The sequence below is a fragment of the Eurosta solidaginis genome, chromosome 5 (genome assembly GCF_040869045.1).
Source record: "Eurosta solidaginis isolate ZX-2024a chromosome 5, ASM4086904v1, whole genome shotgun sequence".
NCBI classification, from domain to species: Eukaryota; Metazoa; Arthropoda; class Insecta; order Diptera; family Tephritidae; genus Eurosta; species Eurosta solidaginis.
Genome location: NC_090323.1, coordinates 4196138 through 4220381, shown reverse-complemented (window position 1 = coordinate 4220381; position 24244 = coordinate 4196138). Strand labels below are relative to the sequence as shown.

At 38.5% G+C, this 24244-nt stretch overlaps 4 protein-coding genes across 6 annotated transcripts; 1 reads left to right on the top strand and 3 right to left on the bottom strand.

Annotated features, from left to right (window-relative positions):
• Window positions 1–655: 655 nt before the first annotated feature.
• On the bottom strand, window positions 656–4060 carry Mpcp2 (Mitochondrial phosphate carrier protein 2). Its single transcript, XM_067757276.1, has 4 exons — window positions 3904–4060; window positions 3192–3613; window positions 1811–2151; window positions 656–1743 (listed from the first exon to the last, which is right to left on the bottom strand). The coding sequence occupies exons 2-4, from the start codon at window positions 3567–3569 to the stop codon at window positions 1395–1397; spliced, it is 1068 nt and encodes a 355-aa protein (XP_067613377.1). The 5' UTR covers window positions 3570–3613; window positions 3904–4060; the 3' UTR covers window positions 656–1394.
• Window positions 4061–5566: 1506 nt separating this feature from the next.
• Brr2 (U5 small nuclear ribonucleoprotein l(3)72Ab) lies at window positions 5567–12822 on the top strand. Its single transcript, XM_067788575.1, has 9 exons — window positions 5567–5768; window positions 5854–6311; window positions 6375–6609; window positions 6670–8349; window positions 8417–11480; window positions 11541–11715; window positions 11776–12058; window positions 12115–12357; window positions 12423–12822. The coding sequence occupies exons 1-9, from the start codon at window positions 5724–5726 to the stop codon at window positions 12663–12665; spliced, it is 6426 nt and encodes a 2141-aa protein (XP_067644676.1). The 5' UTR covers window positions 5567–5723; the 3' UTR covers window positions 12666–12822.
• LOC137252606 (uncharacterized) lies at window positions 12813–14084 on the bottom strand. 3 transcript variants are annotated; one of them, XM_067788578.1, is made up of 3 exons: window positions 13649–14083; window positions 13001–13576; window positions 12813–12922 (listed from the first exon to the last, which is right to left on the bottom strand). In XM_067788578.1, exons 1-2 carry the CDS (start codon window positions 13752–13754, stop codon window positions 13023–13025), a joined length of 660 nt encoding a protein of 219 aa, XP_067644679.1. In that variant the 5' UTR covers window positions 13755–14083; the 3' UTR covers window positions 12813–12922; window positions 13001–13022. The 3 variants fall into 3 exon arrangements, with proteins under 3 accessions (XP_067644679.1, XP_067644678.1, XP_067644681.1); XM_067788577.1 differs by having other exon boundaries at window positions 12813–13576; window positions 13649–14084; XM_067788580.1 differs by having other exon boundaries at window positions 12813–13543; window positions 13649–14059.
• A 3010-nt stretch (window positions 14085–17094) lies between these two features.
• Window positions 17095–22813, bottom strand: elgi (E3 ubiquitin-protein ligase NRDP1 elgi). Its single transcript, XM_067788576.1, has 5 exons — window positions 22372–22813; window positions 21843–21985; window positions 21322–21766; window positions 21100–21265; window positions 17095–20579 (listed from the first exon to the last, which is right to left on the bottom strand). Exons 1-5 carry the CDS (start codon window positions 22459–22461, stop codon window positions 20476–20478), a joined length of 948 nt encoding a protein of 315 aa, XP_067644677.1. The 5' UTR covers window positions 22462–22813; the 3' UTR covers window positions 17095–20475.
• Between the last annotated feature and the right edge of the window lie 1431 nt (window positions 22814–24244).

Below are 24244 nucleotides of genomic sequence, written 5' to 3'. Positions count from 1 at the left end.
CCTTTTAAGACATGGGGGAAGGGTATACCCTTCCAGGTCTTGCAGTAACGTGCCGTGGTTGACCGTATCAAAAGCTTTTGATAGGTCTAGCGCAACGAGTACTGTTCTATGGTGGGGGCTTTAATTTAAAGCGCAATTTATCTGGGTGCTAATAGCATTTAGCGCGGTGGTGGTGCTATGGAGTTTTCTGAAACCATGCTGATGATAGGCTAGCTGCAAATTTGCTTTGATGTAGGGGAGCAAAATGGCTTCGAACGTATTGGCTACTTGCGATAGGAGCGATATCGGGCGATATGACTCTCCTATGTTAGCTGGTTTCCCAGGCTTTAGTAGCGGGACCACCCTGGCCATTTTCCATTTTTCGGGGAGTTTCTTTATCGCTAATACAACAACAACCGGTCCAAAGGTAGTCGTTAAAGTAGTAGTGCGACACTTTCGCTTTACGGCACTGTCTCCCATTTTTTACATGTACGGTTCATAGAATAACGCAGCTTCATTTATTTTGAATGCTTCTGAAAGGAAGTTGTACATGTATGGCATAATGTCGGCGTTCTTTTTTCACCCGCCATGCAATAATACTAAATGTGGACAACGAGGGTTTTTCACCCCTATAGCAATGCCTCAGACTTTCAAGAACATTAAATAAATAACAGTATTTAATATTTTGAATATTTTACTATATTTTTTCAGACAACGTTAACCACGCTGATTCGGGGGCTTTACAAAAGGCATCACATACAATTATGGATACAATTCACTTTAAATACTTAAATCGTCTACCGACGTTACAATTATCACCAGTATTATTTTTCACAATTATTTTATACTCAAAGAATGATGACTTTTCACCTACGTACACATTTCGGAATTAGCTTCAATACTTTTAGCCATGCTTAGTTAAACAGAAAGTATGTAAATTAGTTGAAAAATAGTTATAAGAATGTAAACTGAAATTGAGTATGTTTCTACATGTAAGTTTAAAAAGTATTAAATAGAAATGCAAAGCTTAAAGTGGCACACTTATAGTATCCACTGGAATGCCAGAGTAGTTTCTGTAAATGCGTTGAAAATTATACAAGTTTATTTAACGTATATGTAGGTACTAAACCCGGTGTGTATTGGTTCTCTTTAGCTAATTAACTAATGTGTTCTGTCGATAATACGCTAACTTATTTCAAAACCCCTAAAAATGTGTATATACGTATGTCCGACACAATATGAATTCTCTCTGTTTTTAAACGTACTGTTGCGGTAATATCTCTATACTTTTTGCATCTTGACTGCTCGACTTGTCACGACCTGATGCCGTGTACAATTTAATATCGCTGGCTGAATTTAATTTAATTACTGTTGACTTTTGAAGCTGTGGATGAGTTTTATCAGACCTAAGAAGTTTACTGTTGGCCTTCGAGTTTGGCCTTCAGGGAAGCTGGCATCTCTGGTGGTGGTGGACGTGGCAAAGCCAAAGCAACCTTGACACCATCGTAGATGAACCATTGCAGGGCAGTGAGTGTACCAATCATAATGATACGTGGCGTCAGACCATTCCACATGCCCATGAATCCGAGCGTTTTGGCTACTTGAATGGCAGTTGAACCCTTAGCTTGATTCAATTTTGACACGACAACATCAGCGGGATGCGACACAACGGCGCAGAAGACGCCAGCAATATAACCAGCAGCAAATGTGACAACCAACTGTTCACCCTTGGAGCAGTCAGCACGTGGTTTTGGTACTACATGCCTGAATTAATGAAATAAATAAAATTGGATTGTCATTTTATAAATGGTGAAGATATGATGAGACTTACTTGTATAATAATTCGACAGTCTTTTCGAAGCAAGCGAACTTCATCATGGTGTATGGGATTTGACGCATCCACAATGGTACAAGACCCTTGTAGAAACCACCAAGACCTTCTTCCTTAATCATCTTAGGTAGGGCCTGACGAAGTGTATTAGCATACCCTGGAGTAGTCTGGATCTTGACTTTTGCAGCTTCCATAGGCGATAATGCAATATCAGCGAAGAATTCAGCCGAAGCAGAGGCAGCCAAGTACAACCACGTACGGTACAAGTATGAGTTTTCTTCACCCAATAGGTCAGAGTAGTACACTTTGAAGACCTCATATAAACCGAACTTGCAAAGACCCTAATTATAAGCGATCAAGAAAGTAAGCAAATAAAATGCATACATTAAGTATGAGCATATTAATTATACATAATTTAAAAATGTTTTAGGTTTAAACGTCTGTAAAACTAATTAAGTATAAATAACATATTCAAACTGTTCAGTATAGATAAATAAATGAATAATATAGATGGCCAATGGAGGAATCCGAAGGGTTCAATTATACCATATGCAAGCCCTTTCAAGGCAATGTTCGCCATCCTCCGCAGTGGTTTATGCCATGAAAACGCTTCTCATATGTTGATCTCGGCGAATTCGTTGTAAAAATTAAATGTAGCTCGGCACAAAGTGGCAGAGAAGTTTATCGCGCCAGACAATGCACCTCTATTAGGGCGCTCAATCTTAAGGATTGGTTTATTATCTCTTTCAGAACTTTTCCGTGAAAATTTCCTATTGCGGGCGTAAATTTCACCTTTGCATTCCCCCACAAGTAGTTACGGCCAGTGGTTAATTCACTGCTGGATATGCCCACGGATAAATATCAATTTAGACGAGGTCTATTATGTTTTAATGATTGAAACTGGTCCTTCGCCTGTTGCGGAACTGAAAAATCCAACGGATGGCTTACCCCACTATTGTTAATAATCTAAGAAAATATTTACAGCGAAACAGAGCTCCAACAGACATAATTTTAAAACCCTCATTGATACTCATCACAATAACGACGTCGCTTTTTTAAAAGACGAACACAGAGTTTATTTGATGATAAATTGCAGCAAAGAGCAAAAAAATTAAAGGCTATAGGTACTACAGATAAGCAAAAAATGCGGTTAATTGATTGAGGCGTAATTTAGCTAAACATGTAGGACTTACAAAGTTTGGGTATGAAAAATCAATAAATCGATAATGTTCGGGGATTGTGTAACGAAAATTTTTGGTTTTTACATTTTTGTAGCTTTTGGACCTTAATTACTGAGATTTGTTACGGTTCCTAACTGCCCTTTCATCGCCTATTTTTGTACATATGAACGAACTATACAACGTTTACTTAGGTCACTTACCTGTGCTGAGTAGCCAATGAATGTTGGTGCCCACCCCTTAGCCAGACCACGTGCTCCTTCTTCAGCCACGGTTACCTTAAAACCATTGAATAAATTCTTGTACTTTTTAGCATCAACTTGTAGACGGCATTTCACTAAATCCAAAGGCACAACAAATGTATGCGTAGTACCACAGGACAAGATACCGCCCACACCACAGAGCATGAAGTATTTGTTGCTACCGAATTCGCAGGAATCACCGCTAGGAGTTGCAGCTGCCTGAATCTGGCGTCCGGTAACTGGACCTAAAGCTGCCTTATCGCCATTGTCGCATTGGACTTTGGTAAAAGGAGTCCGGAATGGAGAGTTTTTGGCAGCTTCAAACAGTGATGAGAACATTGTTGTATATGTTTTTATACTGTTTCGATGATTTCCTATCCAAACTGTAATTAAAGAGCACAAAAAGTGGGTAAATTGAGTGGAAATGTTAATATCACAATGTTACAAAATTAGCGAGGTCAGCGCTGATATACAGAACTGCCATTTATCAGTTTAGAGGTTACATAACGAAGCGCTTGCACATGATTTTTCGCAGTTGTGAACTTAAAAGAGTTAGTGCTCTTTATGGCATATATTTTAATTTGGGCAAGCATAACATGGCGGGTGACCATGAGCTTCATATACCTTGCAAAATAATGAATTATTCAATTAAAATAAATTTATTTCCACTTACACAAAGACCACCGACCACGGGCACGAAAAAGACACTTCAAAAGAAAAATGCTCCTTCAGTTTGACAATTAGTTGACAAAGCCGTATTTTGTTCGGCGCAAGGCGAATTCATTAAAGGTGGTGTTATCCCATCAGCTGATTGCTTCTTCTTGATAATTTTCCATACAAAGCCTTGTACAACGAAATTTCAGTTAATCGAAATCTATGAAAATTTTCTTTTGACTTGACATTCATCTGCACGGCGAATTGATTGAATTCGCTTTGCCACCACCTGATATAGATTCGCCTTGGTTCGGCGAATCCATACCAGGTGGTGGCAAAGCGAATTCAACCAATTCGCCATGCAGGTGAATGTCAAGTCAAAAGAAAATTTTCATAGATTTCGATTAACTGACATTTTGTTGTACAAGGCTTTGTATGGAAACAAGGCGAATTCATTACAGGTGGTGTTATCCCATCAGCTGTTTGCTTCTTCTTGATAATTTTCCATACAAAGCCTTGTACTACAACAAGTCAGTTAATCGAAATCAATGAAAATTTTCTTTTGACCTGACATTCTTCCGTACGGCGAATTGGTTGAATTCGCTTTGCCACCACCTAGTATAGATTCGCCTTGGTGAATGTCAAGTCAAAAGAAAATTTTCATAGATTTCGATTAACTGACATTTTGTTGTACAAGGTTATGTATGGAAAATTATCAAGAAGAAACAATCAGCTGATGGGATAACATCACCTGTAATGAATTCGCCTTGATGTCAAGTCAAAAGAAAATATTCATAGATTTTGACAAGGTGGATTCAGTAGAGGTGGTGTTATCCCAACAGCTGATGGCTACTTCTTGATAGTTTTCCATGCAAAGCCTTGCACAACAAATAAAATAAAATAAATAAATGTAAGGCACGATAACCTCCGAAGTGATCTAAGGCCGAGCTTCTCTTTCAATTTGCGTCGTCCTCCTCTTGATTTTTCCCTACAAATTTGCCGGACGGGACCTACATGTTTTATGACGACTCCGAACGACATATGCAAGGCAGATGAGTTTTCACAGAGAGCTTTTCATGGCAGAGCGCTTGCCAAACCCTGCCGAGGGGCGACCCCGCTTAGACAAATTTTCTTCTAATTGAAAAACCTTATTTCTAAAATTTTGATGTTGCTTTGCGCGGGGTGTGAACCCAGGGCATACGTTGTGGTAGGCGGAGCACGCTATCATCACACCACGGTGGCCGCCAAAATGTCAGTTAATCGAAATCTATAAAAATTTTCTTTTGACTTGACATTCATCTGCACGGCGAATTGATTGAATTCGCTTTGCCACCACCTGGTATGGATTCGCCTTGGTATGGAAAATTATCAAGAAAAAGCAATCAACTGATGGGATAACACCACCTATACTGAATTCGCCTTGCTTGACATTCTTTTGCACAGCGAATTGATTGGATTCGCTTGCTTTCACCACCTGGTATAGATTCGCCCATGGCGGAACGACACAAGGTGGCAGCATGGAACAGCTGATTATAAACTTTTTTTATTTGATTTGATACATCAACTTCCGGCGCAGTACGATTTTGACATTTGTCCATCGAATTTACAAAAACAAAGTACATGGGATTTTTATTTATGTTTGTAGGTATGTCACCATGCTGCCACCTTGTATCATTCTGCCATGGATTCGCCTTGGCCTTGGCGTAAAAGTGACCAACATGTTTTTGACGGCTTAGAAAATAAGTCAAAGAGGGACTCGTAAATATTTTTCCAGCTGAAAAAATATACACACTTTTTAATAATAACTGTGCTCATAAGTTCATTTAATAATAAATAATCATGGCGGATGCAGCAGCCCGTCAGCTACAATATGAATACAAAGCGGTAAGGAGCAAAGATCAATTAAAATTTGGAATTGAAACGATTTAAACACTGCTAGATAAGTTAATTTCATTATTTTACTTTATAGAATTCCAATCTTGTACTGCAAGCAGACGTACGCCTCATTGAACGACCGCGGCGTGATGAGGCTACCGGTGAAGTTGTCTCGCTTGTGGGCAAGCTAGAGGGTACACGTATGGGTGACCGCTACCAACGAACAAAGCCGGAGAAAATGGAAGAACGCAAAGCTAAGCGCCAAAAACGCGATGAAGCACAGTATGATTTTGAGCGCATGAAAGGTGCCACTTTGCTGTCAGAGGGCATCGATGAAATGGTCGGCATTGTGTATCGTCCCAAAACTCAAGAAACTCGACAAACATATGAGGTACTGCTAAGTTTTATACAAGAAGCTCTGGGCGATCAACCACGTGATATTCTGTGTGGTGCAGCAGATGAAATTTTGGCTGTTTTAAAAAATGATAAGCTAAAAGATCGTGAACGAAAGCGTGAAATAGATAGTTTGCTAGGCTCAGTAACTGATGAACGGTATGAGTAGAGTATCATTCACTTATGTAGTTGTTTTATGTTTTGTAACTTCTTCCCTGCTAGCTTTGCTTTACTGGTAAATTTGGGCAAAAAAATCACCGATTTTGGTTCAGACGCCGTAAATGCATTAAGCATTGCTGGCAATGAGGAACAAATAGATGAGACCTATGGTATAAATGTGCAGTTCGAGGAATCGGAGGAAGAAAGTGATAATGACATGCACGGTGAAATACGTGATGATGATGGCCAAGAGGAGGGTGAGGAGGCGCGTATCGATCATACGCTGCATGCTGAAAATGTAGGTCATTGTTTGGACATTAGTTGGTTTTTGTAATAAAAACATTTTTCATTATTCCAGTTACTCACTGAAGAAGCTGGCAATGTAAAAAAAGAGCGTAGCTTGCATCCTCTAGACATTGACGCTTATTGGCTACAGCGTTGTCTTAGCAAATATTACAAAGACGCCATGGTATCCCAAAGCAAAGCTGCAGATGTACTGAAAATTTTAAAGGATGCATCCGATGAGCGAGATTGCGAAAACCAACTCGTTCTCTTACTCGGCTATGATTGTTTTGATTTCATCAAACAGCTGAAAAATAATCGACAAATGATTTTATACTGCACTATGTTAGCTTCTGCACAAACAGAGAGTGAACGCCATCGTATTAGGGAAAAGATGCGCAATGATAGTCATTTGGCAAAGATATTACGTCAATTGGATACCGGCAAGTCGGAAGAGGACGATTATGGTAATTCATCACGTACCAGTAAACGTGGCAAACAGGAAAACGATGAAACAGGACAAGGCATGGCAGGCCAAGTACCTGGTGTACGTCAAGTGCTCGAGTTGGAGGAGATAGCATTTACGCAGGGATCACATTTTATGGCTAATAAAAGATGTCAACTTCCTGATGGTTCGTTCCGCAAACAACGAAAAGGCTACGAAGAAGTACATGTGCCTGCTTTAAAACAAGTACCCTTCGAAGATAAGGAAGAATTGCAGCCTATAGATAAATTGCCAAAGTATGTACAACCAGTGTTTGACGGCTTCAAGACACTGAATAGAATTCAGAGTCGTTTATGGAAATCCGCACTGGATAGTGATGAAAATATGTTGCTATGTGCCCCTACTGGCGCTGGTAAAACAAACGTAGCTTTGCTAACAATGATGCGAGAAATCGGCAAGCACATCAATGAAGACGGCACTATAAATGTTGATGAATTCAAAATTATTTACGTTGCGCCCATGAAATCTTTGGTACAAGAAATGGTTGGTAACTTCGGTCGGCGGTTAGCATGTTATAATTTGACCGTATCCGAGTTGACCGGTGATCATCAACTGACACGCGAACAAATAGCCGCAACTCAAATAATAGTATGTACTCCAGAAAAATGGGATATTATTACACGCAAAGGAGGCGAAAAGACATTTACCAGCCTGGTACGTTTAGTCATTATTGATGAAATACATTTATTGCATGACGAACGTGGTCCTGTTCTGGAAGCATTAGTAGCGCGTACGATACGCAACATTGAAACAACACAAGAGGATGTGCGTCTGGTGGGTTTATCTGCTACACTACCCAACTATCAGGACGTGGCAACATTTTTGCGAGTTAAACCTGATAAAGGCTTGTTTTATTTTGATAACAGTTTCCGCCCGGTAGCACTTGAACAACAATATATCGGTGTAACGGAAAAGAAGGCACTAAAACGCTTTCAAGTCATGAATGAAATTGTATATGAGAAAACAATGGAGCATGCTGGCCGCAATCAAGTTTTGGTGTTTGTGCATTCGCGGAAAGAGACTGGAAAAACTGCGCGCGCAGTACGTGATATGTGTCTGGAAAAGGATACACTTGGTAGTTTTTTGCGAGAAGGCTCAGCAAGCATGGAGGTACTGCGTACCGAGGCAGAGCAGGTCAAAAACTCAGAATTAAAAGAATTGTTGCCCTATGGGTTCGCCATACATCATGCTGGCATGACACGTGTCGATCGTACGCTGGTGGAAGATCTTTTTGCTGATCGTCATATTCAAGTAAATTTCTTTTTGTCTGTCAATGCAATTACTTTTTTTTTTAATTTAATTTCTATGCTTTTTATAGGTTTTAGTCTCTACTGCAACCTTAGCTTGGGGTGTAAACTTGCCGGCGCATACAGTAATCATAAAGGGCACACAAGTTTACAATCCGGAAAAGGGTCGATGGGTAGAATTAAGTGCACTAGATGTACTTCAAATGTTGGGACGTGCCGGTCGTCCCCAATATGATACCAAGGGCGAGGGTATTCTTATCACTAATCATAGCGAATTGCAATTCTATCTATCATTATTGAATCAACAGTTGCCCATCGAATCACAGTTCATTTCAAAAATGCCTGACATGCTGAATGCAGAAATCGTTCTAGGCACGGTCCAAAATATCAAAGACGCTGTTAATTGGTTAGGATATACCTACCTTTACATACGTATGTTGCGCAACCCCACCTTATACGGTGTATCTCATGACGCTATACGCGACGATCCACTGCTAGAACAACATCGTGCTGATCTTATACATACAGCCTCATTACATCTTGATCGAAGCGGCCTAGTCAAATATGACCGCAAGAGCGGTCAATTCCAAGTAACGGAGTTGGGACGAATAGCCTCACATTATTATTGCACTCACGAAACAATGATGACTTATAATCAATTGTTAAAACAAACGCTAAGCGAAATTGAGCTATTTCGTGTTTTCTCACTCTCATCCGAATTCAAACATATTGCTGTACGTGAAGAAGAGAAGCTGGAGTTACAGAAACTTATGGAACGTGTCCCCATACCAATAAAGGAATCGATGGAAGAGCACAGTGCTAAGGTGAATGTGCTGCTGCAGGCGTACATATCGCAACTGAAACTGGAAGGTTTCGCATTGATGTCTGATATGGTTTTCATAACACAATCTGCTTCCCGTCTAATGCGCGCAATCTTTGAAATTGTATTACATCGTGGCTGGGCGCAATTAGCTGATAAAACCCTCACACTGTGTAAAATGATTGATCGCCGTATGTGGCAATCTATGACACCATTGCGTCAATTCAAGAAGATGCCCGATGAAATTGCTAAAAAATTGGAAAAGAAAAACTTCCCGTGGGAACGTTTATACGATTTGGAACCAAATGAGATTGGCGAATTGATACGTGTACCCAAGCTAGGCAAAACTATACACAAATTTGTCCACCAATTCCCAAAATTGGAACTATCAACACATATACAACCCATTACACGCGCAACATTACGTGTTGAGCTTACAATTACGCCTGACTTTCAATGGGATGAAAAGGTGCATGGTTTATCGGAAGGGTTCTGGATACTTATAGAGGATGTAGATTCTGAAGTTATTTTGCACCACGAATTTTTTCTACTCAAGGAAAAGTATGCACAAGACGAACACCAAATCAAGTTCTTTGTGCCAGTTTTTGAACCTTTGCCCCCACAATACTTCCTACGTATTGTGTCCGATCGCTGGATTGGCTCAGAGACACAGTTGCCGGTTTCATTTCGTCATTTGATACTACCTGAAAAAAATATGCCTCCTACCGAATTGCTAGATTTACAACCTCTACCTATATCGGCTCTTCGTAAACCAAAATTTGAGGAGTTTTATGTAGAACGATTCCCACAATTCAATCCTATACAGACACAAGTTTTCAATGCTGTCTACAATAGTGACGATAATGTGTTTGTGGGTGCACCAACAGGTTCTGGTAAAATGACCGTAGCTGAGTTTGCAATAATGCGTTTGTTCTCGCAACAGTCTGATGGTCGTTGTGTTTATTTGGTGTCAAAGGAAGCACTAGCCGATCTCGTGTTTGCCGATTGGCACGCAAAATTTGGTGGCCTATCACTAAAAGTTGTCAAACTTACGGGTGAAACTGGTACAGATCTGAAGCTTTTAGCTAAAGGCCAAATAATTGTAACTACAGCAGACAAGTGGGATGTACTATCGCGCCGTTGGAAGCAACGTAAAAACGTACAAGCGGTTAATCTTTTTATAGTTGACGAGCTACAGTTGGTGGGTGGAGAGGATGGTCCCGTTTTGGAAGTTGTATGCTCACGTATGCGCTATATATCTTCGCAAATTGAGAAACAGATTCGTATAGTAGCACTCTCCTCATCATTAGCTGATGCGCGTGATGTTGCCCAATGGTTGGGGTGTAATGCAAATGCTACATTTAATTTCCATCCCAGCGTGCGCCCCATACCCCTGGAGCTGCACATTCAAGGTTACAATATTACACATAACGCTACGCGTATTGCGTCCATGTCAAAGCCCGTATACAATGCAATTATCAAATACAGTCCACATAAACCCGTAATAGTATTTGTCTCGTCACGCAAACAAGCACGCTTTACCGCCATCGATATACTTACTTATAGCGCATCAGATATGCAACCGAATCGTTTCTTTCATGCTGAGGAAGAGGATATCAAACCATTCCTTGATCGTATGTCGGACAAGACTTTGAAGGAGACACTATCACAGGGCGTGGCCTACATACATGAAGGTTTAACAGCTTCTGATCATCGTTTGGTAGAGCAGCTGTTTGACTCTGGCGCTGTTCAGGTAGCTGTAGTGGCTCGCGATCTATGTTGGGGAATGAGCATTTCAGCGCATTTAGTTATTATTATGGATACACAATTCTACAATGGAAAAAATCATTCGTATGAAGATTATCCCATAACGGATGTACTACAAATGATTGGACGCGCTAACCGCCCAATTGAAGATGCGGATGCCAAATGTGTGTTGATGTGTCAATCGTCGAAGAAGGATTTCTTTAAGAAATTCATAAATGAGCCACTGCCCATTGAAAGTCATTTGGATCATCGCTTACACGATCATTTCAACGTAGAGGTGGTCACAAAAACTATCGAAAACAAACAGGATGCAGTTGATTACTTGACTTGGACATTTTTATATCGGCGTCTAACGCAAAATCCTAATTATTACAATTTACAGGGCATAACACATCGCCATCTGTCCGATCATTTATCAGAGATGGTTGAAAATACATTATCCGATTTAGAGCAGTCGAAATGTATTAGCATTGAGGATGATATGGACACGTTGCCACTTAATCTGGGCATGATTGCTGCATATTATTACATTAATTATACTACTATTGGTATGTACTTTTAACTGATATGAGAGAACTATCTTATATGTACATTGTTTATCATTACAGAACTCTTCAGCTTATCACTTAACAGTAAAACTAAAGTCCGTGGCCTGCTAGAAATTATCTCGTCTGCGGCTGAGTATGAAGATATTGTGGTGCGCCATCATGAAGAGAATATATTGCGCACATTATCACAACGTTTACCAAACAAGTTGACGGGCCTCAATGATTCCGCCCCCAAGTAGGTAGCAGTAATATAAGTGAAGTTTCGTAGTTATGCTTATGGTTTGTTCCTTTACAGATTTAATGATCCACATATTAAAACAAATTTGCTCTTGCAAGCACATTTATCACGTCTACAATTAGGTCCCGAGTTACAAGGCGACACCGAATTGATTTTGAGTAAAGCAATTCGTTTAATTCAAGCCTGTGTCGATGTGCTCAGTTCGAATGGTTGGCTCTCACCCGCTGTAGCTGCTATGGAGTTGGCACAAATGGTGACGCAGGCTATGTGGAGCAAAGACTCATATTTGAAACAGTTGCCACACTTTACCGCTGATATAATTAAACGTTGCACGGAAAAGGTATAAAGTGCTGTAGTTGAATATAATTTCATATTAAATTTTTTATTACTTTGTAGAAAATTGAGACCGTTTTTGATATCATGGAATTAGAGGATGATGATCGCACACGCCTGCTACAATTGACTGATGCACAAATGGCGGATGTAGCACGTTTCTGTAATCGTTATCCAAATATTGAAATGAATTTTGAAGTGTTGGATAAGGATCGCATCAATTCTGGTTCCACAGTAAACGTTGTTGTTCAGCTTGAGCGTGAAGATGAAGTTACTGGACCAGTTATAGCACCATTCTTTCCACAGGTATGCGAAAAGTTGATACACGAATATCTTTACATTAATTACAAGTTTCCTTTCTTGTTTCACAGAAACGTGAGGAGGGCTGGTGGGTTGTAATTGGTGATCCGAAAACCAATTCGTTACTCTCCATTAAGCGTCTCACATTGCAACAGAAGGCAAGAATTAAGCTGGATTTCGTTGCCCCCAGCCCTGGTCGGCACGAATACACACTTTATTATATGAGCGACTCATACTTGGGTTGCGATCAAGAATACAAATTCTTCATTGAAGTGGGCGATTTCCAATCGGAAAGTGAGAGCGAGTCGGACTAATTTTGTAATTCATAAGAATTGCATTATAAAATAGATACATGAATCTACTTTAGTTTCAGTTTGACGTATTTTGGTGTATTTTACATTAATTTGCATAAAAAAGTGTACTCCAGTTGTCAAATAAATTGACCACAATAAAAAAGAAAATTACACTTTACGTATTTGTTTATTACATCTATTTTAATTTTAGTTGTAGCACAGCGTTTATATTTCACAATTTATGTCAAATTACTGGTACTTTCCAATTGTTTACAAAGCTGCAATTAATCAGACAAAAGAAAAGCGATCAGTCATTTTCGTTTATCTTGAAAAAAAGAAATTTGCGAAATACACACAGTAATAAGCACAGCTACGACTTTAAGTTTTACTAACAGCTACCGAAGATCCGCGACTATAGGCGTTATTACCAAATGGTCCATTAGCAAAACTATTCGTGCTGGCAAAGTTAATTGTTTGTCCATTTGGTAGAGTATATGTTTGACTCAACGATGCGCCAACAGAGTTCTGTACTCCTAATGGGCCCATCTGGGTGGCTTGCGATATTGTACCAGCTGAAGATGCACCAAATGAACCATTTGGACCGAATGTATTAAATGCCTGTGCCCCAGCGTTTGATGCTGCAGTATTTGTACCGTAGCGTACGTATTTGATATCATGCGCAGCAGCATTTGCTGTAGCCTGTGACTGTCCATATTGAGGTGGAAGTGATTGATATTTTGGTACGCGCTTAACACGTATATGTTCTAGCAATGAAGCGCTAGTCAAAGGCATATCAAAGGGTATACTACGTACACGACGTACTTGAGGTCTCATATTTACCTTTGGTTTGATATAAAGCGAAGATTCGACGACTACCTCATCGACTGCTGCACCATTAGCTGTTGTTTTGGTTGGAAAATAAAATAATAGGGCTTTAGTGTTGGTTGTATGTAGGTACATATTTATGTACTTATTCAAATTGTGATATATTGCTTTGTACTCACGTAGCGGAGCACTGGGCATATTGTCCTCGCTAACAACATTTAAACTTGTCGTCGAGCCAAATGCAAAAAATAATGTAAATGTTACGAAAAATGTGAGGCAACTCATTTTAAAATTTATTCGTTTGAAATGTGTCCTGTTTTGTAATTGCAGTCGTTTTCTGCGTCACTAAAAATAGTCTTAGCAAATCGACGATCGAACGCAGACTAGCCTGAGTCATTGATTGAGCAAAAGATATTACAAGTCTCGCTTTTTTAATTGCTTCTTGAGATAAGCGTCGTGCGCCAAACAAAGAGTGGATTAGTGGCCGATAAAGTCAACATAATGTCAAACAGTGGGACTTAAACGTGAAGTGTCTCAGATGGGAGAAAGATAAGAGTGAACACTGAGAGAAAATATTTACCAGCAGGCGCATGGAGGAACAATGGTAGACGTTTGTACATAGAGTAGAGTTGAATAAATTGAAAAGGGGGGTTTCCACCATTTTTACACCATTTTTTTTAATTCAAACAAAACTAGAAAACTCGACATCAATTTTGGGGTGGAGATCTCCTTAGTGTGCATACGGTCTTAATACAGAAACAAAACTTATTCTAGAACTTTTTAAGCAAAAATGACCGAGGCAGACGTGCTTATCAGGTAATTTGGTTATATTTTTTAATCTATTACAGAAACAAAGTATTCTAATACAATGTTTAACCAAATAACTTGATAATCATGTTAGTGTGATTTATTTTATGTAAGTCCGAAATGCCCTATATTTTCTCCCATGTTGCTATTGTAGACTCATTCGAGCACAATAATGAATCACTACAGCGAGAATTCAAAATGTACAAATTACACAGCCATGCTCAGCAGCTTCAAACGATCAACAAATCAAAAAAACTGGTTTTCTTAAGCCATTAAGGAAGCAAACTAGTTTTCGAATTACGTTTAAAGGCAACTACATCCATATATGTGTATTAGGGCGGGTCAAATTGTATGGGGAAAAAAAGGGGGAAAAAAATTCAGGTGCACATCCAGTTTCTGAATCTATGGGTCATACTAAGTAATATTGTCCATGGGACCAATGTCTGAAATGAATTTCGAGCCTCCCTAATTTTGTTTGAAAATTTTATATCCCAATCAGGATCGGAATTTGACATTTATTTTCATGTATTTTATTTGTGAGATTCGCTATTCGGATTGGGATATAAAATTTTCTAACAAAATTAGGGAGGCTCGAAATTCATTTCAGACCTATGGTCCCATGGACAATATTACTCAGTATGACCCATAGATTCAGAAACTGGATGTGCCTTTTCAACAATAAATTTGACCCACCCTAATGTGTATGTATGTAAATCGTATTTGCATGTGAGCAAAATATATGGTTTGCAAACGATTTGAATGGGAAGAAAGGTTTAAGATAGTAAGAAACAATTATTGTATGTATTATCTTTTTGGTCATAAGATGTTTTTTTTTTTCTGTAGGTATAAACTGAGCGGCTTTTCATAGAAATATAACGAAGAGTAAATTTAAGAGAGTTCAAGACTAAGGCTGAAAAATATTTGAGCCGTACTTTTGATTGTGCTTTTTTTTGAAAATTTCTAACTGTATGTACTAAAATTAGCACCAGAAAAAAACAATTTTTCAGTGAACTTATGACGCTATCAAAATTAATGGTTCATATTATTAAAAACGGTCCGGGATTTAAACCTTTTTTTGATTCACAATGAATATCAAAACCACGTTTAAACAATAATACTTACCCCATTAGACGAGAAGCTATTCAAAAGTTATATGTCAAAAAATCAAGAAAAAAATATATACATAGGGTTGGGTCAATTTGTATGGACGAAAGTTAACCTATATCGCGCCATCGATTTTTCGATAGGATTTGGGCTCAGGAAAAAAAAGTTCCACTACGCATACCCAAAAAAAAAAATAAAATTCGAGCCTGCGAAAAAGTCGATTTTTCGAACAAAATTTTTCTAAATCCGCCTACCACACCGTATGCCCTGGGTTCACACCCCGGGCAAAGTAACATCAAAATTTTAGAAACAAGGGTTTTTAATTAGAAGAAAATTTTTCTAAACGGGGTCGCCCCTCGGCAATGTTTGGCAAGCGCTCCGAGTGAATTTCTGCAATGAAAAGCTCTCAGTGGAAACTCATGTTGTTGTAGTTGTTGTAGCGATTAGGTTACTCCCCAAAGGCTTTGGGGAGTGTTATCGATGTGATGGTCCTTTGTCGGATACAGATCCGATACGCTCCGGTAACACAGCACCATTAAGGTGCTGGCCCGACCATCTCGGAAACGATTTATATGGCCACATTGAAGCTTCAGGCCATCCCTCCCTCCCCACCCCCAAGTTCCATGAGGAGCTTGGGGTCGCCAGAGCCTCGTCTCGAAGGTGAGGTTGACAATTGGGTTGGAGAAGCTATATATTGCGCTACACAACCCCTTGAATCCCAAAAAAAAAAAAAGATGCCGTTCGGAGTCCGCATAAAACAAGTAGGCCCGGTCCCGCCAATTTGTAGGAAAAATTAAAAAGGAGCACGACGCAAATTGGAAGAGAAGCTCGGACTTAGATCTCTTCGGAGGTTATCGCGCCTTACATTTGTTTTTTTTTTTTAATTGACACGAAAAAGAATATATAGAAAATGATTTGGAGCCTTGAAAATGAAAAAAAAAAAAATTCATAAAAATCGATGAAATTTCGCAGGCTCGAAAATTATTTTTTTGGGGATGCGTAGTGGAACTTTTTTTCCTGAGCCCAAATCCTATCGAAAAATCGATGGCGCGATATCGGTTAATAAATCGACCCAGTCTAATATACATATATAAAAAAAATGCTGATAAGACCCAAAAATATATGAATTGTAACATAAAAAACAAATATATTATATTTATTTAGGTGCATGTATTTATTATTTTAAAACCTGTAAATATGTAATAAGAGCAAAAATTACGAGGCTTTGTTATATTAAACAAAGCGACTGAAATTCGATAACATTATTGATAATGATTAAACAATTTGTTGTCGTAGTTGGTTTTGTTTAAGAGTTCACAACAAACCGGCACAAAAATAAATACGTATACTTATACATGTATGTAAATATTTACTGTTAAAATGAAGTGCGTTGAAATTTTTTATACAGTTGTGCATATCAATAGTGATTGAACATTTTTTGACATAGGAAAAAACATAGTCGATTTCCATGATTCAATTACTAGAGGTTTGTTCTCCAATGATGACAAATCTTTCACACTCCCAAATTGAAAAATCTGGACTGGTTGCTTTTACGAAGTAATGAAAACGGGGAATAATTATTAGATTAGATTAGATTGTTCCTATTTTATGCCTTTTACCGACTAGCACTGTAAAATAATTTTTGTCAAATTGTTGTGCTGGGATGAATTGCCTAATAAATACAAATACAAATACAAATACAAATACAAATTCAATCCTCTTCAGTGAAAATTGTAGTAGAAAAGTATCTTTGGTAGTATATTAGTAGTGATAATAAATTTGTAAATGCCACAAGTTTTTGGGGAAATAATTAATTTTCTCCTAAATATTTCATGAATTGATAAAGTTATGTTGGTTTGGTCATTCTTTCAGAAATTGTTTGAAGAATGCCGTACGTTCGAATTTTATTCAAAAATGTACTATTTCAAAATTTGTTTCAAAAACTCCCTATATGAGCATAAGTTCAATGCATTTTGTCATAAGAGGGAGTTAATGAAAAGCATTCTGAGATGAAGCGCTCTTCAATCTAACTCTAATATAGGGCGATTTTGTGGCTAATCCTGAATTGGGAAATTCTTGAAAAATATTTTGAGATAGCACGATTTTGAACCTTCTGAAATTTCCGAAAGGTCTTTTCCGTTTAAATATTCATGGAAGCGTTCGGGATAGACCGTTAATTTTAGAATATTCGGAATACGTTCATTTGATACTACTTCACGAGATCAAATAAGTATATACAAAATATTCCAAATATAAACCGATTCCCCAAATTCTTAAATGGAGACGAATGTTCCGAACATACGGAATTAATAGAACAGAAGATCGACTTTTAATACGTGCCCAAAAATATCGAGAGAAGTGTCAAAAGACGCGTATTGACCTCGGTAACAATAATTCGAAGGCTGAAATAAAAAGTTTTTCTCGTTCAAAAGATATTGGCGAAAACCCGAAAAATGACCCCGGGTTGCGTATGCGTGCAAAATCCCTTTGTACACAAAATCTTTTTCAGTGCACAAAAACATTACAACAATCACATGAAAATTGCCAACTTCAACTGCAAATATCTCCGGACAGAAATACAATTTTTCTTTTCCGCCTTAGGATTATTGTTGTCGCGGTCAGCTCTCTCGATATTTTTGGACGCATTTTAGCAGTAGACTCCTGTTCTAGACTTTTACTTGAATAAGTTAACATGCTCAGTGAGTACATTTCGTTATGGCATCTCCATTATTTACTAATGACATTTTTACGTGAATCGATTTAATAGTCGAGGCTTTGACGTTGAGCGTTGAATTTTGAATTGGTTTAGGTTTCGTATATTCATAGGTTTACGAAAGTGCATTTCTTGGTGTCCTCACTTTTCATAAAATTACCTATGTTCAATGTTCAGCCATATTAATGCATCGAGGCATAGTTAATAAATTCACTATAAAATTAAAAAAAAAATGTTCTAAGGACTTATGCAGTTCAGTACTTGTTGTTGTTGTTGTAGCAGTGCTTCGCCCCACCTAACAGCCGCGGCCGATCACAGATTGTCATCAATATCCTCTAACTGGAGTCCAAGGAAACTTGCTTTTTCAACAGGGGTGGACCATAAGGAAAGGGGTGTTAGAGGCGTTGGTTCCACATTACAATTAAAGAGATGGTTGGTGTCATGTGGGGACACATTGCAAGCGGGGCATACATGTTGTATGTCGGAGTTGATTCTGGATAGGTAAGAGTTTAACCTGTTACAGTATCCAGAACGAAGTTGAGCCAGAGTGACACGCGTTTCCCTAGGGAGTGTGCGTTCCTCTTCAGCGAGTTTTGGATACTTTTCTTTGAGTACTGGATTCACCGGGCAATTCCCGGCATAAAGGTCCGACGCCTGTTTGTGGAGTTCACCAAGGACCTGCTTGTGTTTTTTCGCTTCATACGGATGGGTTCTCAGGTGCCGTATTTCCTCAAAATGCTTACGGAGATGACTCCTTAAGCCCCTAAGCGGTGCTGGCTCATCAATCAGATGTCTGTTGGGATGCCCAGGTTTTTGGGTATTTAACAGGAACTGTTTGGTCAGCATCTCGTTTCTCTCCGATGGGGAGTATTCTCGCCTCATTATGCAGATGGTGTTCTGGCGACATAAGAAGACAGCCCGTGACAATTCTGAGAGCAGTATTTTGGCAGGCCTGTAGCTTCTTCCAGTGGGTAATTTTTAGGCTTGGCGACCATATGGGTGACGCGTAGCACGTAATCGGCTGGCTAATTGCTTTGTATGTAGTCATGAGCGTTTCTTTATCTCTTCCCCAGGTACTTCCAGTCCAGTACTTATCCGGTATTTGTAAACTGATTGCTTCCAATGTCTACTACTAATATTTTTCGAAAATTCGCAAAGAAACAACACAGTTAATGGATGTCAATTCGATTTGGGAGCAAAATGACTGCAATTGTCAAAAAATGTGTCTGTCGAGCAAACCTCTTGTGATTGAATCATGGTCGATTTCTATGATTGTACATATCGCTCATTTACTTCAATAGTAACTCCAAAAACACAATTTTACAGGAGAGCTATTCAAAGATTTTAACTGCCATATGTTGCGCATATAAACCCATATTTTCATTTTTATAGCACGTGGTAAATTTTTAACGGATCACAAAGATTTTTTTATACAACACAGATCATGATATTGGGTACGAAAATGGAGCGACATTTTATATTAAGTTAAACCTTTGCCAATATTTCTACCTATTTACGCAGTAGGTTCGCATGGGTGTAGGTATGTATGTATGTATATGACATAAACTATGCATTATAATTATTATTATTTATTAACACACAAAATTCATTTGCTGTCTGAGATCGCTTAAATATGTAAGACTACAAGCAAAGTGAATAAAAAAGTGTTGTTATAACTTTCTTTTTTGTTTTAAATTAAAGGAGTATAAAAACAATGATAATGATTTTTTCAAATCAACTTAAGTGAATAAGCATACAAAATTTTGCTAAGAATGAGACGGTCATAATATAGCGAATTACATATGTAAATATGCAATTATGTTTCCAAAACAATTGGACTATTCACGTAGGCGTGATTATCAGGTTATCTGCTTATGTGGTTTTACTTTTTTTTATTACTAAAATACAGGAATAATTTTTAAACAGATAAGTTGATAGTCAAGGCGACGTGAAAAGGCAATATATTTTAAAGCGTAAATATTTTTTGTTTTTAATAATATGTACAACATATTTTTAGTTGACAGACTAAGACACAATAATCATTAATGAAAGGTTAAATTTAAATCTGAAAACGATATTGTAATTCGTTACATGTAAAATCAGTAAACGAACCTAAATGACTGAAAAAGAAGCAAAAAAATATGAAAAATTATAAAAATATAACAGTTTGATTCTTTATGTTCATGATTTAGCAAAATTTTACTAGTTATACATTTTTGCTAACCATTTCATTGATTGATGGTTTTAATAGTTACTCATAATTTTGCCATATACATAATAGATATACTTATTCATTTATGTATTTGTTTCAATCTTTCATATATTCACTACGTTATGGTGTCTTTTCAAATTATTAAAATTGTGTGTGCTAAAGAGTTCAATTTATTCTATGCCATGAGCAAAAATCATTACCAAACCTGGTTCCACCATAACATCTTCGGACATATGAGCATTGTCGCAGCTTAAGACCAATACAGCTTGTTTACCTAAAATCAAGTATCAAAAAAAAAAAAAAAATTAGCAAATGAATTGTGCCTTTTGTAAAAATAAAAGGGAGAGTGCATGGGTTATAAATTAAAAAGAATAAGTTAACAGATCTACAACCCACGTTTTGCTGAGACTGATTTAACACAAGCGATTTCCGAGAAAGTTGTGTTAGTAATTAGTAAAAGAAATTGTAAGATGGATTTCAAAAGAAATATCTTGGTAGAAGACTTCTCAAGTGCCTTAGTACTTTATATTTGTATACCCAGCGCAGGATACTGCAACCGGATTTCTTGCATGCAGGTTTTTTGCTTTTCACGTCTATACGTAGATAATGATGTATTTAGGTAAGCAAGGCTAAACGATATCCAGGACCATCAGGATGTGCGAACATCTGCTAAGGTGAATTCGCAAAGAACTTTCACGGCTAAAATAGCGTCTAGCGTATTGCTAAAAAGTTATTACGATCAACCTTTCCTCCACTAGAGACTACACAATTATGTTTCTTTTTAAGAAACTTACCCGGTATTCGTCGGCAGACGTAATTATCATATATGCGTCTATTATTTTGTCGAGTTTCTAATGAACTCAAACCACGTGGCCAACGTCTTTCATGGCAATTCTCCATAAGATTATCTAAAATGTGTGGCGGACAGCCAGATTCTGACAAAGCACGTTTTATCATCATCTGTGTGGAAATCAGAAAAATTAGTAGGACAATTTTATATGACAAATTTCGCATACTTGTAGTGCATCATCGGGCGTTGAGATCATTCCACCCCAGCGGGTGACACGCGCTCGGGACAATGTCGAACTCCAGCGTATCACTTCATCACGTTCCATTTGATCGGCTATAGCGCGCATAGCTGGATTTGAGACACGCATTGCTCTCATGAAGTCTTTGAAAAGTTGTAGTTCACGTTTTAATTCATTTATAACTAAATTTTGATCACCAATCTCTGTCTTAAGTTCTCCCATTTTTAATTGTTGTTGATGTATCATAGAACGTAACTCACGCAAACAGTTATGATCCTTCAACTCATCCTTGGGTATAACAAAGCCACAACCTTTCTCACAAGGTAATGGCCGTTTAGGATTGTGTTCGCACTCTTCTAAATGTGAATTTAGTGCATCCAGCTTGAGTACCATCGTACAGCCGTATAGCGCATTGTCGCATGTGATGGAAAGCCTGTTTAAACATATGTATATACGTTTGAGTAATTATATTTATGTTAATTAGTTCATTTTAGATAACTTATATTTACCGTGAAAGCAGATTGCGAAGTATGCGTGGTACAGCGCGCAAATTGGCTGTGTTTAATGCGTTGCGGTCTACTGGACAGGTGGGCTGACGCGTTAGCCATTCGTTAATGCACGCACGGCAAAAGGCGTGTTCACACATTGCCGCCTTGAAAGAGAAAATTTAAAAATCGAATTATGTATTTCGTTAGGGAATTCAATTTTAATAATGCATCAGAAACAATTGGTTTCATGTCTGAACTTACATGAGTGGTCAATTCCTATATGTCCACAAATTTTGTGAGTCAAAAGGTATTCCCCAAGGCATTAAATTGTAACTTTTTAATTTTCGGATTTCGGATTATTTATATTAGGTCCGAAATGTCTTTCAAAATTTGGGACGTGCATTGGCAGTCGACCCCATGGCATCCGGTTCTATGTACCGGAGCGACTAGGGATTTTTTTCCCCGACCAAGGGCTGTCATTCCAGTGCAGCCCCATTTAATTTGTTGCGTCCCCACCCCGGTTACAAATTATACCAACTTTTTTACTCACCTGTAGCGGCTCTTCCAGCACACCGGAGCATATGGGGCAAGTAAGTTCTTCATCGACTTCGCCCTGAAAACGATGCAAATCGTATCCCATATCTTTACTAGCCTCTCCTAGCTGCACCCGTACCAGTTTCCACAAATTTCGTGCAACACCCCTTTTGATGAAGCGACTGAAATAGTTTTTTTTTCGCAACCTTCCTTTTTTCTTGTTCCTCGTCTATTCTGTTTCGTCTTCTTCCTTAAAACTTTGCCCGTGCAAATCTTCCACTTTCTTTTCCTGCAATTATTTACCCAATCTCTATTGCCGCGTCTTCCCTGAATTCTTTCAATGTTTACTGGTTTGTTTTTAATAATTTTGCTGTTCCGAGCTAACTTTGTCCGATTTACAGGACAAATGCTAACAAGCCAAAATTTCGTTTAAGCTACAGTACGAAGAGAGGTCAATGTGAAAATGTCAAAAAAATGGATAAAGAACAGAGAAACGAAATGTCAAATAAAGGGCTGCCATTTCTGTAAAAAGCAAAATAATTTTGATGGATAATTTGAAATTTCATGAATTCTTTACTTACTTTAGCCCACAACTGTAAAAACTCGTCCAAATATTCCGGGAGGTCACAAAAGACGTGTCTGAACATCATTATTTATAATACGCCTTCGGATTATTGTTGTCGAGGTCAATACGCGTCTTTTGACAACCTCTTGATATTTTTGGACACGTATTAGTAGTCAACCCCTGTTCTAGACTATTACCAAAAGATATTAACAAAAAAGACCGCAGGCCCCTTCGAAACGGGGGGTGAGATCCACCATATTTTTTCGCAAAAAACATTTCTGCGTTGGTGGTTGTTGTTGTTGTTGTAGCAGTGCTTCGCCCCATTCAATAGGTGCGACCGATCACAAATTGTCATCAATATCCTCTAACGTGAGTCCAAGGAAACTTGCTGTTTCAACAGGGGTGGACCATAATGAGAGCGGTGTCAGAGGAGTTGGTTCCACATTACAATTAAAGAGATGGTTGGTGTCATGTGGGGACACATTGCAAGCGGCGCATAAATTTTTTTATGTCGGGGTTGATTCGGGATAGTTTAACCTGTTACAGTATCTAGATCGACGTTGAGCTAGAGTGACTCGTGTTTCCCTGGGGAGTATGCGTTCCTCTTCCGCAAGTTTTGGGTACTGTTCTTTGTGTACTGGATTCATCGGGCAATTCCCCGCATAAAACTCCGACGCCTGTTTTGTGAAGTTCACTGAGGACCTGCTTGTGTTTATTTCCTCATAATGCTTACGGAGATGACTCCTTAAGCCCCTGGGCGGTGTTGGCTCGTCAATTAGATGGCTGTTGGGAACGCCAGGTTTCTGGGCATTCAACAGGAACTGTTTGGTTAGCATTTCATTTCTCTCACTGATGGGGAGTATTCTCGCCTCATTATGTAGATGGTGTTCTGGGGACATAAGAAGACAGCCCGTGACGGTTCTGAGAGCAGTATTTTGGCAGGCCTCTAGCTGAGACTGCGTTGGCGGTCTTCGACCGCGCTTTTAAAAAAATAAACCTGGCCGGTCCACCAATGGGGTGGGATCAAAATTCAATCCGTGCAAAACCAGTTTGTACTCACAATCTTTTCCTGTGTACAACGTTGCAACAACCACATGAAAATTGTCAACTTAAACTGCAAATATCTTTGGACGGAAATAAAATTTCCAATTTCCATATAGCGAATGGCGAGATGGATGTGGTGAAAATGCTCAGTGTGACGGCAGCGTTGGTTAAATGAAAATGCACGAAATATTTTAACGATGCAATGGATTTAATATCTGATAAAACAGGATGAAATTCAATTTTGGTACAAAGAAAATGTCAAATATAAAAGATCCGTGTT

Coding starts and splice junctions, on each gene's coding strand:
- elgi (XM_067788576.1), bottom strand. CDS start 22,461: ATGGGATACGATTTGCATCGTTTTCAGGGCGAAGTCGATGAAGAACTT. Junction 21,767..21,842: donor CTTCGCAATCTGCTTTCACG/GTAAATATAAGT, acceptor ATGTTTAAACAG/GCTTTCCATCACATGCGACA. Junction 20,580..21,099: donor CGTCTGCCGACGAATACCGG/GTAAGTTTCTTA, acceptor ACTTGATTTTAG/GTAAACAAGCTGTATTGGTC.
- Brr2 (XM_067788575.1), top strand. CDS start 5,724: ATGGCGGATGCAGCAGCCCGTCAGCTACAATATGAATACAAAGCG. Junction 6,312..6,374: donor GGCTCAGTAACTGATGAACG/GTATGAGTAGAG, acceptor CTTCCCTGCTAG/CTTTGCTTTACTGGTAAATT. Junction 11,716..11,775: donor CTCAATGATTCCGCCCCCAA/GTAGGTAGCAGT, acceptor GTTCCTTTACAG/ATTTAATGATCCACATATTA.
- LOC137252606 (XM_067788577.1), bottom strand. CDS start 13,754: ATGAGTTGCCTCACATTTTTCGTAACATTTACATTATTTTTTGCATTT. Junction 13,577..13,648: donor TATGCCCAGTGCTCCGCTAC/GTGAGTACAAAG, acceptor CCAACACTAAAG/CCCTATTATTTTATTTTCCA.
- Mpcp2 (XM_067757276.1), bottom strand. CDS start 3,569: ATGTTCTCATCACTGTTTGAAGCTGCCAAAAACTCTCCATTCCGGACT. Junction 2,152..3,191: donor TCATTGGCTACTCAGCACAG/GTAAGTGACCTA, acceptor GCTTATAATTAG/GGTCTTTGCAAGTTCGGTTT. Junction 1,744..1,810: donor ACTGTCGAATTATTATACAA/GTAAGTCTCATC, acceptor TCATTAATTCAG/GCATGTAGTACCAAAACCAC.